Below are 13,205 nucleotides of genomic sequence, written 5' to 3' on the forward strand. Positions count from 1 at the left end.
GAATATGTGCCGAGCTCAGATGTTCTCTATCACTCCTTCCTGACGTGCTGACATTTACCGCACCGCCACCGCCTTTGTGCTGCTCCCGTCACCGTGACAGCGGACTTACAGATCACCCAAAATCCCACTGCGCCGTCAATTTTCCGTGCCAGCTGGCGGCGAATGGGGGATAAGATGTACTCGAGGCACGGCGTGCAGGAAAAACTCAGCGGAGCGGCGAGACGGGCGGCGACACACTCGGCTGGGGACCAACGGATGCAAAGTGGCTGCTGATAAACCCCCCCAGTGGGAAAAGTCTGAGAATTCCGGAGCGTGGAGCTATCTCAACCTGTGAAGAGCCGAATTCCCGTGACACGCACGCAGCATTCCTCATCAGCCTTTTTAATATCGATCAGGAAGGAAGCGGCCAGCAGGAACGTCGTCCGTCCATCATGGATTCTCCCGACGGCTGCTGATAAATGGTGGAGTTGTCGTAGTTTGGTGGAGTTTTCCATGAATCAAATACATTAAATACGGCGTGGATCCGTGCGCCCTGCCAGGTCGTCTTCTATTGCCTCTTCCTAAGGTGAACGGACACGTGCGTGTCAGACATTCCGACTGCTCTGGTGAACCAGCTTGCTAGCTCCGTCGGTGAGGGAGGTTATCGCCATATTCCATGTTGACTGAACCCACTTCATCCCTGAAATGGTCATTTATGATGAATATGGCTTCACCCTCGTTATTGATGAGCTCCCAGAGAGTCGAGGCTCTTATTTTTGCAGTTAAAATCAACGCAGCGACACTTTTGCTTTTCCACGTTTCTCTCCGGCATCTCTGAGCGTCAGTTCCTCGCTCCGCTCCGGTTGACGCTATCTCAGCCTAGAATAGCATGAATCGCTGGGACGTCTGTGCTTTAGCAATAGATAACTGCTAGCGGAGCAGCTAACAGCGAGCATCTATTCTGGAGTTAATGCGGCGAGGCTGCAGTAAAGATAACGTAAGGGTTGTAAAAGCGCTAATTAGCCCGCAGCAGGTGAACGGAGCCATCGGAGACGGGACAGACGACGGAGGGGAGTTTGACGGGTGGAGGAGATTAACGAGCTGCGGGACAGGTGAAGAGACTGTGAAGGTCGAGCACGTCATCCACGCTTTGTGTCAGACATCAGGAGAGCGGACGCGCGCATCTTCTGCACAGGTATCGATTCGCCTCTGATACGTAGCGATATCGCGGGGCCTGGCGGGGAGCAGCGGCGCTCCGTCACACTTCCCAGGCTGTCGCTCTGCGTCAAGCATGTTTTCTGTCATCTGTTCGACTCTCGCGTCCTCCGTCAGGCCAATGTCAAAGGAGACGTGAGCCCGTCCCGCCTGCTCGCCGGCGGCGCCGCGGCTAAAGAGCGGATGATTCCATCCTCCCAGAGCATCCAGGGAAGAAACAGCCAAGGATTAAGACCCGCTGTCTTAATTAGCGATTCTGTCAGTGATGCATTAGTCGACAGCGGAGCGAGCAGGGACTCTCCTCGATATTTAAATTATTCATCCGACAAATCGTGTCACTGTGGTTGGATTAGATGTTCCGCACACAAGCGAAAAGCTTACCGCCAGCTAACCAACTGCTAGCTCTAAAACTGGCGGCTGCCTCACTAGCTTCCTTCACCAGCACGAGCACGTGTGTGTGCACGTGACTGAAGGTTTGTTTAAAAGACTCCTGATCCAGACGTTAGCCTGAACTTTGCTGGGGAAGAAGGGTAAACGAGGGGATGAGGGGTAAACGAGGGGATGAAGGGTAAACGAGGGGATGAAGGGTAAAGAGGGGATGAAGGGTAAACGAGGGGATGAAGGGTAAATGAGGGGATGAAGGGTAAACAAGGGGATGAAGGGTAAATGAGGGGATGAAGGGTAAACGAGGGGATGAAGGGTAAACGAGGGGATGAGGGGTAAACGAGGGGATGAAGGGTAAACGAGGGGATGAAGGGTAAACGAGGGGATGAGGGGTAAACGAGGGGATGAAGGGTAAATGAGGGGATGAAGGGTAAACGAGGGGAAGAAGGGTAAAGAGGGGACGAAAGGGTAAACGAGGGGATGAGGGGTAAACAAGGGGATGAAGGGTAAACGAGGGGATGAAGGGTAAACGAGGGGATGAGGGGTAAAGAGGGGACGAAAGGGTAAACAAGGGGATGAAGGGTAAACGAGGGGATGAAGGGTAAACAAGGGGATGAAGGGTAAACAAGGGGATGAGGGGTAAATGAGGGGATGAAGGGTAAATGAGGGGATGAAGGGTAAACAAGGGGATGAAGGGTAAACAAGGGGATGAGGGGTAAATGAGGGGATGAGGGGTAAATGAGGGGATGAAGGGTAAACGAGGGGATGAAGAAATGCAGCCGTGTGGACAAATGGTGCAAACAGACACTTAATAAGAGGCTGAATCTGAGGAACGGCAGCTCAGCGGAAGACGGGAATAAATGAGAGAGAATGGGAGGAATTAATGATTGGAGGGTCGGAGCGGCTGTGCCTGAGCCGAGCACACACACACACACACACACACGCACGCACGCACGCACACACACACACGCACGCACGCACGCACACACACACACACACACACACACACACAGGGTGTACAGGTGTAGGACATCACCTCTCTCCTCAAACGCACCGTTTGTTGCTGACGTGTTCTCCGGAATATCTGCTTGTCTGCTCCCGCTCGTGGGAGGTCGGCTGATGCCACGGCTGCTCGGAAAAATGAAGGAAAAAAAACGAAATTCCCGACCCGCTTTAAACCAAACCGATGAGAGGTCAGGAAACATTTGGCCTCTGTGCGTTTTCATCCATTCGAAGGTCGATCCCGTTCCAGAGACGTTCCGACTCTTCTCCCTGGAAGCGTCGCCCATCCTAAGGAGGGAATTAACCTGCACTTTTCTCCGTCTTCTCCGTCAGGCAGGAGCAGCATCCTGGGGTTCCTCTCCTGGGATGGCCTGCAGACACGCTGCCAGAGTTCTCTTCTCCCCTTTCTTCCCCTCCGTCCTCTCTTTCCTCCCTCCGGAAGGTAAACAGCGCCGGCAGCGGAGTCGCCGTGTCACCTGAGGCCGTCGCCCGTCACGGCGAGCTCATCCATCCCGCGCTAATGCTCTCATTACCACAGACTCCGGCAGAAAGTGACGCCCGGCCCGTTAATAGACCCGGCGTTTGCTCTTAGAGGGGCTGATGTAACTGATAGCAATTTACATATGAAATATGGGAGAGGAATGGAGGCCGCATCCGTATTTTCAGCTTGTTTTCCTCAAAAATCCCTTAATAGAGTGAAAACAAGATTAGCATATAATTCCCGCTTGGGTCTGTGGGGACGTGGTTCCTCTCTGGATCTATAATGTACTCATGAAAGTCTAAAATTCTAAAATATCCTGACTAACCCAATTTCCTGGAGTTTATCTAACATGACTCAGCATTTCCGATGATCCTCAGATCATTGTTGCTATAAACGCACCGGATTAAAACATCTGGATTAAAACATCCTGATTAAAACACCCGGAGCCTCCGAGCGGAGCGTCGCCGAGGCTGGGAGCGAGGGACCGTCGCTGGTGACGGCCACTTGGCCACCGGGGGAGCTCTCCTGGAGACAGATGTTCCCCTCAGGATATTTTTCCACCTCCTTTCACACCGGGAGCTGGTGACGTAAGCCGCCATTTTCCTGATGGGAAATGGCGTGTTAGTCTCTGAATGCCGGGCCATATGGCGAGCCCCCGGAGGAGCCGCCGCCTCTCCATTTTAACACTTCATTTTCAACAGGGCTGAGCCCAACGTGGAGGCTCCGCCGACATGAATGCGGTGGCCGGTGGCGGTACTGCGGCGTCCTGCCACGTAAACGCACCAATTAAGCCCCAGTCGTTTGTTAGCAGCAGTAACTGCGGCGCCACCCGTGATAAAACGCCCCTTTGGTCACGTTAAATCGCCGTAAATGCAGATTTATGAGGAGGAGACGATTTAAGGTCGTCCTCCCCACCACAGATCCCTCATTCCTGCCTGTACCAGCTTCTACTTCATCACTTTGCCGAGGTTCTTTTGTGCGTGAGCCGAGACGCCGTTTCCAAGATTAATTTCATTTAGGGTGAGAAGGCTGAAAAATCCGCATTTTTAAATCGGGCCGCTAACTCTGGCCACCGTTGCTGCTCTTTATGCTTCTGTTGGGGCAGAATCCGGCGTAACAGCGCCCCCTAGACCAGCGGGCGACCCCCTGTTCTCTGGGTGCTGACCTCAGATGTAATAGAGCCTCTCTGTGGTCAAACCAACCTGGGCAACACGCTGCTCGGCCTCTCTCTGTCTCCTCTCCTTTATTGGCAGTTCAGCTGTGTGGAGAACATCCTCAGGGGCATTAATGGGGGTCATAAACTCCGATACGGGTATTTGAACACATTGAACTCTAACTGGCCTTGCTCAGACAAGGACGCATGCTCTCCCCTGAGGCCGGCTCCACGAACACAATTTGAAAATAGAAACTATTGATTCCTCGCGGTGTTTAATGGAATCGCCTCCGCTGCCTTTTATTAATATTTAACTGTTTTGTTGTCCGTGTCTTGGACCTAATGTGGAAGCCGACTTCCGTAATTGCTGCGTTTAATACCGTTGACTTTTGCGTCCGCCGGCCTGTCGCTCGGCTTCTGGCTGAATGTGGGAGTTATCAGGCCCGGACGTAATTGGACAGAAGTCTCACTGTTATCCAGCAGCAGTGTTCCCAATCATAAAGGGAGGGATGTGTAATCCAGGCTCAGACGGGCTCCGACAGAAACGGCCCAAATCCCATTGCTATTGTGCACGGTGGACCCGTGGAGAGGACGACACTTTGGCCCCATAGATTACAAAAGTGTCTGGCAAAGACTTTAAAACGATGAATTAAAGCCACGACCGGGCGGGAAATGTGCCGATTTAAACGCTCAAAACCCCAAATAGGAAAATATAAGAGTCCACACGAACACACGCACACGCGCACACACACGTGCACGCTCAGCCTGGCCAGCTGTCATGGCAGCGGGGTGAGAACATCTCCGTCTCTGCTGCTTTCAGCACTCCAGCGGATTGTTTTGGAGCAGCCAGCGAGTAGCGAGCTGATGGAATTGATGTGGTTGTGTTCAGTGGAATGTTTTATCTGCCGTTCCTGCGGATGCCAGTGTGTTATTGATAGCGCAACGCCGACCTGCCAGCGCGCTGGCGCCGCTCCAACAGGTTGGAGTAATTGACACGTCGCCTGCTGGGTGTTGTGATTAACTTTATTGACATATGGGCGGGGGGGTGGTTCATGGCGCCGCGCACTGTTGGCAGAGCTAACAGGCTTTACAAGCCGCTAAGACAAAATAGCATTGATGTTTGAGGACTCCGAGTGCTGCTGTCCAATGAGATGCCTGCAGAGAGAAGATCCAGGAGCACCGTCCCAGGAGCTGCTGCTGGGGCCGCTTCTCTGCCTCAGCTTTGGCCTGATGGGACTTTTTTTTTCTGAATCGGGTGGATAAAACAGTGTTTTAAATGTTTTAAACCAGTTTTGGCAACATGGAGGTGTGAGGAAGGATGTTCTCAAGGTTAACGGCAGGTAGTTTGTGATCTTTACGGTGAGAAGACCTCACAGATCTCAAGAACTGAACCTGAATCTCCCCAAGGTGCTGGGAGTGCTCATTCCTGGGGATAATCCAGCACATCCCTGCCTTCCTACTGGTTTCTATCACTTGCAAACCGAATTTCTAGTCACCCTTTTTCTTCGTACGCGACAGTTTGATTGACAGGTCCGCTCTGGACCGAGGGTGGGCGTTCCCTTTGTTAACAGACAGCCATTAACTCGGTAAGAGGAGCCTTTAATGTAATTAACATTTGAGAAGATGCAACAGGCACGCGCCCTCCTCCCCCCTCTGTTTAGAACGTGAGACTCTAATTAAAAAAATAAAATAACACGCAGAAAGTTGTGCACGCTCCTCTAGGTTTCATGTGCTACAGCCTGAACGTGATTAGCATTAAACCTTATCGCTAAAACGGAACGCTCCTCAACTGTGTTCCTTACTCGGCTGGCTAATTTCTTGAAGAGCATAATTACAGCGTTTTCAATTTCAGCCCTCTGCAGAGTTATGAGGACGACGGTCTATCTCTGCCCTGCAGCTGAGGGGGCTGGTGGGGCTGGCGGGGGGGTTGATGAGCGACTGAGCATCGCCGAGTGCTCCTGGACGTGCCGCTTGGGCGAAAACAAGGAGGAGAATTAGCCGAGTGACTCGTAGAGGAGATCACTTCTCGCCACCATCCACACTTGGAAAGCGGCTGAAACTGCGACAACTGTGTAAACTGCCAAGCTGACAGCAACTGTTTTGCAAATACTGTTGACTTAGTGGCAAAAGAACGCGAGAGGAGATCTTAAAATAATGCAAACACGTCCGCGCCAGCGAGCCGACGGCGGCTACAGAGTGTGCCGGGTTGTGATATCCAGTAATCAGATTTGCTTGCTGTCTGTGTGGCGTGTTCCAGCAGTAGGAGGATGAAAAGCATGTCAGCTCTGATTACCGCTGCCAAACTGGCACCGTGTGTGTGTGTGTGTGTGTGTGTGTGTGTGTGTGTGTGTGTGTGTGTGTGTGTGTGTGTGTGTGTGTGTGTGTTTGGGCCCGGGCTTTGGTCACTCTCCAGCAGGGAGATGGAAGCTGCCCCGAGGCTCCAGCCAATCATCTCCATCCTTCCCGTGTCATCCTTTCATCTCCCCTCAGATCTCCTCTCCCGCTCTTCCTCTCAGCGGCGCCGCCGTTTCCCGCCTGGCGTTTTGCGCCAAGTCAAACACTCTGTAAATGGCTGCCGCTCGTAGCTCCGGACTTATGTGACTGTTTTGGCAAAAGCAGACAGCTCATCAGCGACGCTCTGCTAGCTTTGATAATAAATGCTGCTGTTGGAACATCTCTGCTTTTACTGATAACCGGCTCCGGGTCCTCAAAGACAGTCTAATGTGGACGCGTGCCAGAGCCCCCATGGGGACGAGCGCCACTCCTGACACCGCCAGGGCCGGCGCTCAGGTCAGGGCCACATGCTGTCACCGGCTAACGGTCGCTAATTTAGACTTAATTAAATGAAAGTGTAATGATGCCCGAAGGGAGAGTGAGCGATTAGAGCATCAGAGGACAAGATGGGGGAAAGACTGAGACAGATACAGGATGTGGAAGAAGTTTCACTGTGTAAACATGTCAAAGTGTAAAGATAAAGGGGCATTTTTACCATTTTCCCAGATGAATGTGTTAAATCTGTAAATGTTGAAAAGATGGAACGTCAACGATGTCAACGATGGAACGTCCCCCCCAGTTAAAGGCACGCCTCGACCAGAGAAGCGAATCAATAGCCTGATAATAAAAACAGTGTGGTAACGTTCTCACATTCGGTGGAACCATAAATCTACCTCCTCAAAGTGTGATATGATGTGGAGACACGTACTTAGCTAAGTGTTTAGCGCAGTAATTAGCGTTCTCAGGCTCTGAGTGCCAGCCGGTCAACATCTGTTCCTACGTTGCCATCAGGGCCGCCGTTTCCTCCGTCTCTCCTCCACCAACCTTCTTCCTCCCTCCGTGGGTGTTAGAACAGTTTCCTCAGGTCTGAATTAAAGCGCCAACAGTGTCAGACAGAAAAAGCACTGATCTCTCAATGAGAAGGTGTTGACCTGTTTACCGAGCCTCCCGGTTAAATCACCCGGACCGCCCGACCCGGACGGCCACCGTCAGCGCATTCTCCATCAAGTCAAGCTTGTGCACTTGGATTGAATTGATTTCTCGGCCCAGCAGTGACGGATCTCCCATTTGTGCCTTGTGCGGCAGCGGCACACAAGGAGCGCCGCGTCCTCCGTCACTCCTCGCCGCGCAGCCGTTGCTCGGCGTCACTCCAGGGCTTCGCTTTTGCCAGACAACCAGGTTTCTCCGGACAGCAACTCTGACGTGTAATTGTTTAGGTACCAGAGGCTGCAGTCAGACACGCTCATCACCTCTTCTTCTGTTCTTTCACGCCGTTATCGCCCAACTCTTCTGCTGCCCGCGGCTCCTCTCCCGGCAAATAGGTGTTTGAGAGCGCGCTGGGAGGCCGGGGTGAAGTGGGTGGGCGGATTATGACAGGCGCGGGATGAGAGGGGAGAGAAAGGTGGAAGGAAATAAAGTTGCTCTTATCGGAACTTGCCAGGAGCAACGTGCACACAAAGCTGTTTGGGAATCCAATTTAGCCGCCGCTGTTAGCTGAAGTGATATCAGTGCAATTAGTTGTCACAGGTCAGAGCGCTTTAAGTGATTTCCCCAAATCCCGGCAGTCGGAGCACGTGGGGACGGCAAGATCGGAGGGAAAAGTAAATAAAGAACAGGAAGGTTACCTTGCCGGCTTTCCAGGTGGCTTCTTTATGCAGGTTGCTGCTCGCTGTCAGTTGCATCTCTGCTCCTTTGTTTTGCCGTTGCCGGCTCCTCGCGCTCTGTTTAAATGGATTCTCTGTTTATACCCCAGCAGCAGGGTGACTTTGAGGCGAATGTAACCTGATTGTGCTGTGTGTGCTGCGTTTTGAGGGCTGAGGTGAGACAACAGCAGGTATCTCCTCACTTACAGGGAGTCTTATCCACTCAGAAGGTCCCCGTGTGGTTTTTATGTCCCGGAGAAACAGAGATTATTCCAAAACGCTTCCTTCTGAGTGATCCTCTTCCTGTCCTCTTCCCTTCTGCTTGGCCTCCAGGGGAGATCTGTGCGTTCAACATCCAGGGGCTGGAGTCTCCGTTCGAGGCGGTGGTGCTGAACGGTACGTCTGGAGAGGGCCAGCTGAGGGCCCGCGGCCTGGTGGACTGCGAGTCGCAGAAGGAGTACACCTTCATCATTCAGGCTCACGACTGTGGCTCCGGCCCCGGAGGAGCGGAGGGCAAGAAGTCGCACAAGTGAGTGGCACACAAGCGCCTGGTTGTTCACGTACATTCCTGCCTTCATCCTTTATTTATCAGCCCTTTTTTAAGGAGAGAGGGACGAGGAGAATGCAGATCTTGCTCCCTCCCACCCTGCCCACCAGGGGGTGCTAAACGCTCCTCCAGGTCACACTGGAACAAATGGCCTCTGCGGTTGGTGAGGTCACATTGATGGGAGGAAATCTTTAGACTGGTAAAATCCCAGAAGCACCAGGCAGGAGGGTGACTTAATTTAATCAGGCTACTGTGGAAGCAGCAGGCCTGGACAGGAAGGAGCCTTCTCAGGTTCATAACGACACCGATGACCTTTTGTCTTTTATGTCGTCGGCCAGACAGTCAGATTTTAGAGGCATGAAGGTCCGAAAGACCAGCAGGCCCATCAATGGCTGGTTTAATGCCCCAGACAGGTCAAACTTGCCTCAATGGAACAGAGTGACACCGGGGTTCAAGTGTGAAATGCTTACGGTTAAACTATGCTAACCATTGACCTCTGACCTCATCACCACCCTTGGGGCTGTTGCATGTTCAATGTGTTGTGGATTATTCTCTGTGCACAGCAGTGGAGGGAGACTCGCAGTGATGGAGAATAAGAGCATGAAGCAGGAGACGCCATCAGAGTAGATTTTAGCTCCCCGGTCAGGACCACGTCTTCGCCCCACAGCACAGCTGGCTCCCACTCTGGTTTAGAAAGAAGCTAATGGAGAATCTGTGCCTGTGGCTCCAGTAACTCCACTCATGAGCAGCAGTGGGGCTGAAACGTAGCAGCTAAAGAGGACGGAAGACTCCAGGTCTGGAGTCCTGTAGACCTCGTTCCTGCCTGTCTCTCCGTTTCTGTCCAACTCCTCCTCCCTTGAGGCCGGGAAAAGAGGAGACATTATTAAAAGCCTTTTTTCCGTGTGTCACAGGTGGGCGGCGTTCTCAGCCCTGAATTCCACCTGAATAGAAGCATCAACTACTCGTCAACCTGAACAAACTCACCTTAAACGTTCCGAAGCCGAACACTGAATCACTGCCAGGCTCCTCAGGGCCACACAAACAAGATGAACGCTCACTTGTGTGGTTTCTGTTCTGTTTCAACCAGAATCCTGCAGCTCATTTTCATATTTTCAAACCCTTCTGCTCATCTGGTCAAGCGTGAGCAGGAAACTAAAGCTGTGTGACGTCTGCGCGGAGAACAAACCAAACTTTCTTGGCTAGAAAACACACAACGCCCACGTGTGCTTCACTCAGAACGAATCTGGCTTGTTTGTCCAAAACTTCCAGTGGAGGAGGATCTCGTAATTCACCGTGTGATCGGGAACAATACGAATACGCTACAGATTATTTCTAGCTGGAACAAACTTAAAAACAAACTCGATCTCCTGATTCTGCCCTAGTGGGAGGCTTGTGCACGTTTACTTTCCAAAGGTGTAACAAAGGAAGCGGTTCATGTTAGGAGGCTTCAATGGAACCTGACACATCACCTGAAGCTCCTCCAGTTTGCCATTGTTGCTCTGTAAATGAGCCCAGCACTTTCGAACACGCAGGTGAGGCTAAATAAGCCCTGAGCTTCAGATAGGTGCGGCTGGAAAAACAACCCTGCTAATTAGCGGCGGCGGCGCCGCCGTTCCTCACACGCCGCGCTTTGTGCGAGTCTCCATTGTTTCAATGCAGTAATTAGACATAAGGGACGTTTCACAGCGTTACAAATTTCAACGTGTCATAATCACAATAATTCCCCAGCTCGAAGCTAAACTCTGACACCTGTATTCAGCAGCAGCTCCGCTGCGCCGCTCCTGGAGGACAGGCAGAGGTGTGAGGGAAAACAGTGGAATCATTTAGTCACATTTTCCCGCGGCCACACATTTGCATGCATGTTTGATGCTCCGGAGTTATTAAAGTCGTTTCTGAACGGTTATGGGCTTTTTTTTCTGCTGCAGTTTGGAGACGTAATTATCTCGGGGGAACAGCTTGTTGAAGGACAGCGGAGCAAACACAAACGCTGGCAAATCCCGAACGCTGAGTCAAATTTACTGATGTGGCTGCATTTACATATAAATAAGAGGAAAAACACATTGATGGGCTGATTGCGCAGGCGGGCGCACAGACAACAAATACTCAGGGACAACAGAAATCCCCATCAATAACAAGCAGAGTGACTTTCTAATCTGGAAGAAGTGGGCCAAGAGCTGCGCCTGGTTAGCACGAGCTGTCACCATGGATTCCTGCAGAGGGAAGAGCAGGGGATCCAACAGATCTTCACGCTCGTCAGTCTAAATGATAATAAGTGAAACCTCATTCTGTCACAACCTGTAAGCCCGCATCAGTCTGGGTCCTGGTGGAGCGCTCAGCTCCAGCTAGACTGGTGGAATAAAAGAGTATCGTCTGCGTATTTGATGAGCTCCACTGGCTGCGTGTGTTTCACTCACACATAAAGATAGCAACACTTTCCTACGCCGGATTAAAAACACAGCCCCCATTTGGTTTGCTTCGCTCCTCACCTGGGACGTCCCTCTCTGTTCCCTGAGGCAGCTGTGATCTGGGTCTGGATCTTCATGGCCAACAGGATTATCGTGCATTATGATGATCTTCTGATGATACGGGCCTCGCTTCATGGGGTAATTGTCTGCCTTGGGGTGCTCGTCACTGTGGATGGAGGAATTTCCTTGCATACTGATGAGGACCCCCCCCACCCCCCCCATCCTTCCCCTATGGATTCATTCCTGCGACACCTTCGGGGGTTGTTTGTTTCCTCTGTTTACCCAGAAGGAAACTGATCACTCACCCTCGTGGTGAATTGGTGACAAAGATTGATTGAGTCACTTTATGATGTGTGTGTGTGTGTGTGTGCGTGTGTGTGTGTGTGAGTGTGTGTGTGTTTCATCATGCTAATCTGTCGATATTGTGCAGGTTTGTCATCCAAGAGGCTCCACCAGTCAGTGATGTAGCTGTTACCTCAGTAGTAACTTAAACAAAAAAGAAAGGCTGGCATGCATTTAAAAAAACTTTAACATACACACACACACACACACACACACACACACATGCACACGGAGTCAAAGCGGCGTCTGTTTACGCCAGATTACGCCACTGTCAAAATCAGACATATTCACAATTATTCCACTTATTGCTGCTGTGCCTCAGTCAGAGCTGTACAAGCCCCACAGGAGAAGAACATATGTTTGCCTCCTCGCCATCAGGGAGTGCGCTGACGCAGAGGGGATAATGTTAATGAGAGCGTGTCATTAATGTGACAAAGGCGGAGAGGCAGGGGGATTTTCTTCACACAGCGGTGCTGCCATCATCTGTCAGGGCTTCTTATCATCCTCTTCCCTGCAGTAAGGATCCTGCCACCTCAAAAGCCCCGGCTTTTATTCACCAGCGTGTTCAGTGTTGTGGAATGAAGAGCCAAGATAAGGAGGGGGGAAATGTTTATTTATGATCCAGCCACCTGTGTCTTCAGATCAATTATACATTATAGGAACCAGAGCGGTTGGACTTCCTGTGTGAGATGGAACATTAATGACAAGGTGTGAGAAGATAAAGGAGTGTGCAAGTTGGCAAAGTTCTAGAACCCATAAAGGACGTAAACCTGCGTTTTAAACAGCAGAAACTGCCCCCCCCCCCCGACTCTCCCCCGCCACCGCGTGTTGCAGACATATTTACAGCGTCTTTTAACGGGATAATTTTAGCAGCATTATCGCCGGCAGCAGCTAATCCTATAAAACACACGCTCATGTCCAACTCTTTATCTCTTAAAACGAAGCATATTAGCGGCAGCCACTCGGAGCTTCACTCCCATTGGGTCCCACGTTATCAATCATCAGCAATCAGCGGGAGAATCGAACCATTGACCATGCAGCGTGTAACCTTCTAGCCAGTGGAGGGTATTGATTAGGGCGTTAGAATAACTGCTGATAGATCACTTATGGGGTGATTAATAGGTGCCGTTTATTGCTTTTGGAGGCCTGAGAATGCTTCGTGCAATTATTTGGCCATCGGGGGACAACTGAACGCTTCATGGGGTCGGGTCACTCTGTGTATTATACAACACCCGGCGGCTACTGGTCACACTAATGCGTCACCAGCAGTCACCTTTGCCCTGGAACCACCTGAGCGGAACCTCTGCCTGCGGTGGGGACCTGAGTCCCACAGGAAATGCGTGTGGATTAAAAACATATCGAGCGTTTCTGCTGGTTCAGGTCGCTGTGATTAGGGGCGACGAGCGTGCTCCCTGCTGCCCGTTGGTCCCGTGGCGTCGCAGCAAAGCTGGAAATAACCCCACCAGCCTAATGAGTTCAGAAGAGCCAGCTCCAGCTGTGC

General features: G+C 51.6%; 1 protein-coding gene across 1 annotated transcript in view; it reads left to right on the forward strand.

Moving 5' to 3' along the window:
* Positions 1 to 13,205, forward strand: part of LOC130534840 (calsyntenin-2-like) — a 105,151-nt gene that overhangs the window by 54,903 nt on the left and 37,043 nt on the right. The window contains exon 3 of the mRNA XM_057049432.1: positions 8,684 to 8,879. Within this exon, the coding sequence (XP_056905412.1) occupies positions 8,684 to 8,879 (196 nt within the window). The remainder of the gene's footprint in view (positions 1 to 8,683; positions 8,880 to 13,205) is intronic.

This window comes from Takifugu flavidus, chromosome 12 (genome assembly GCF_003711565.1).
Source record: "Takifugu flavidus isolate HTHZ2018 chromosome 12, ASM371156v2, whole genome shotgun sequence".
Classification (NCBI taxonomy): Eukaryota; Metazoa; Chordata; class Actinopteri; order Tetraodontiformes; family Tetraodontidae; genus Takifugu; species Takifugu flavidus.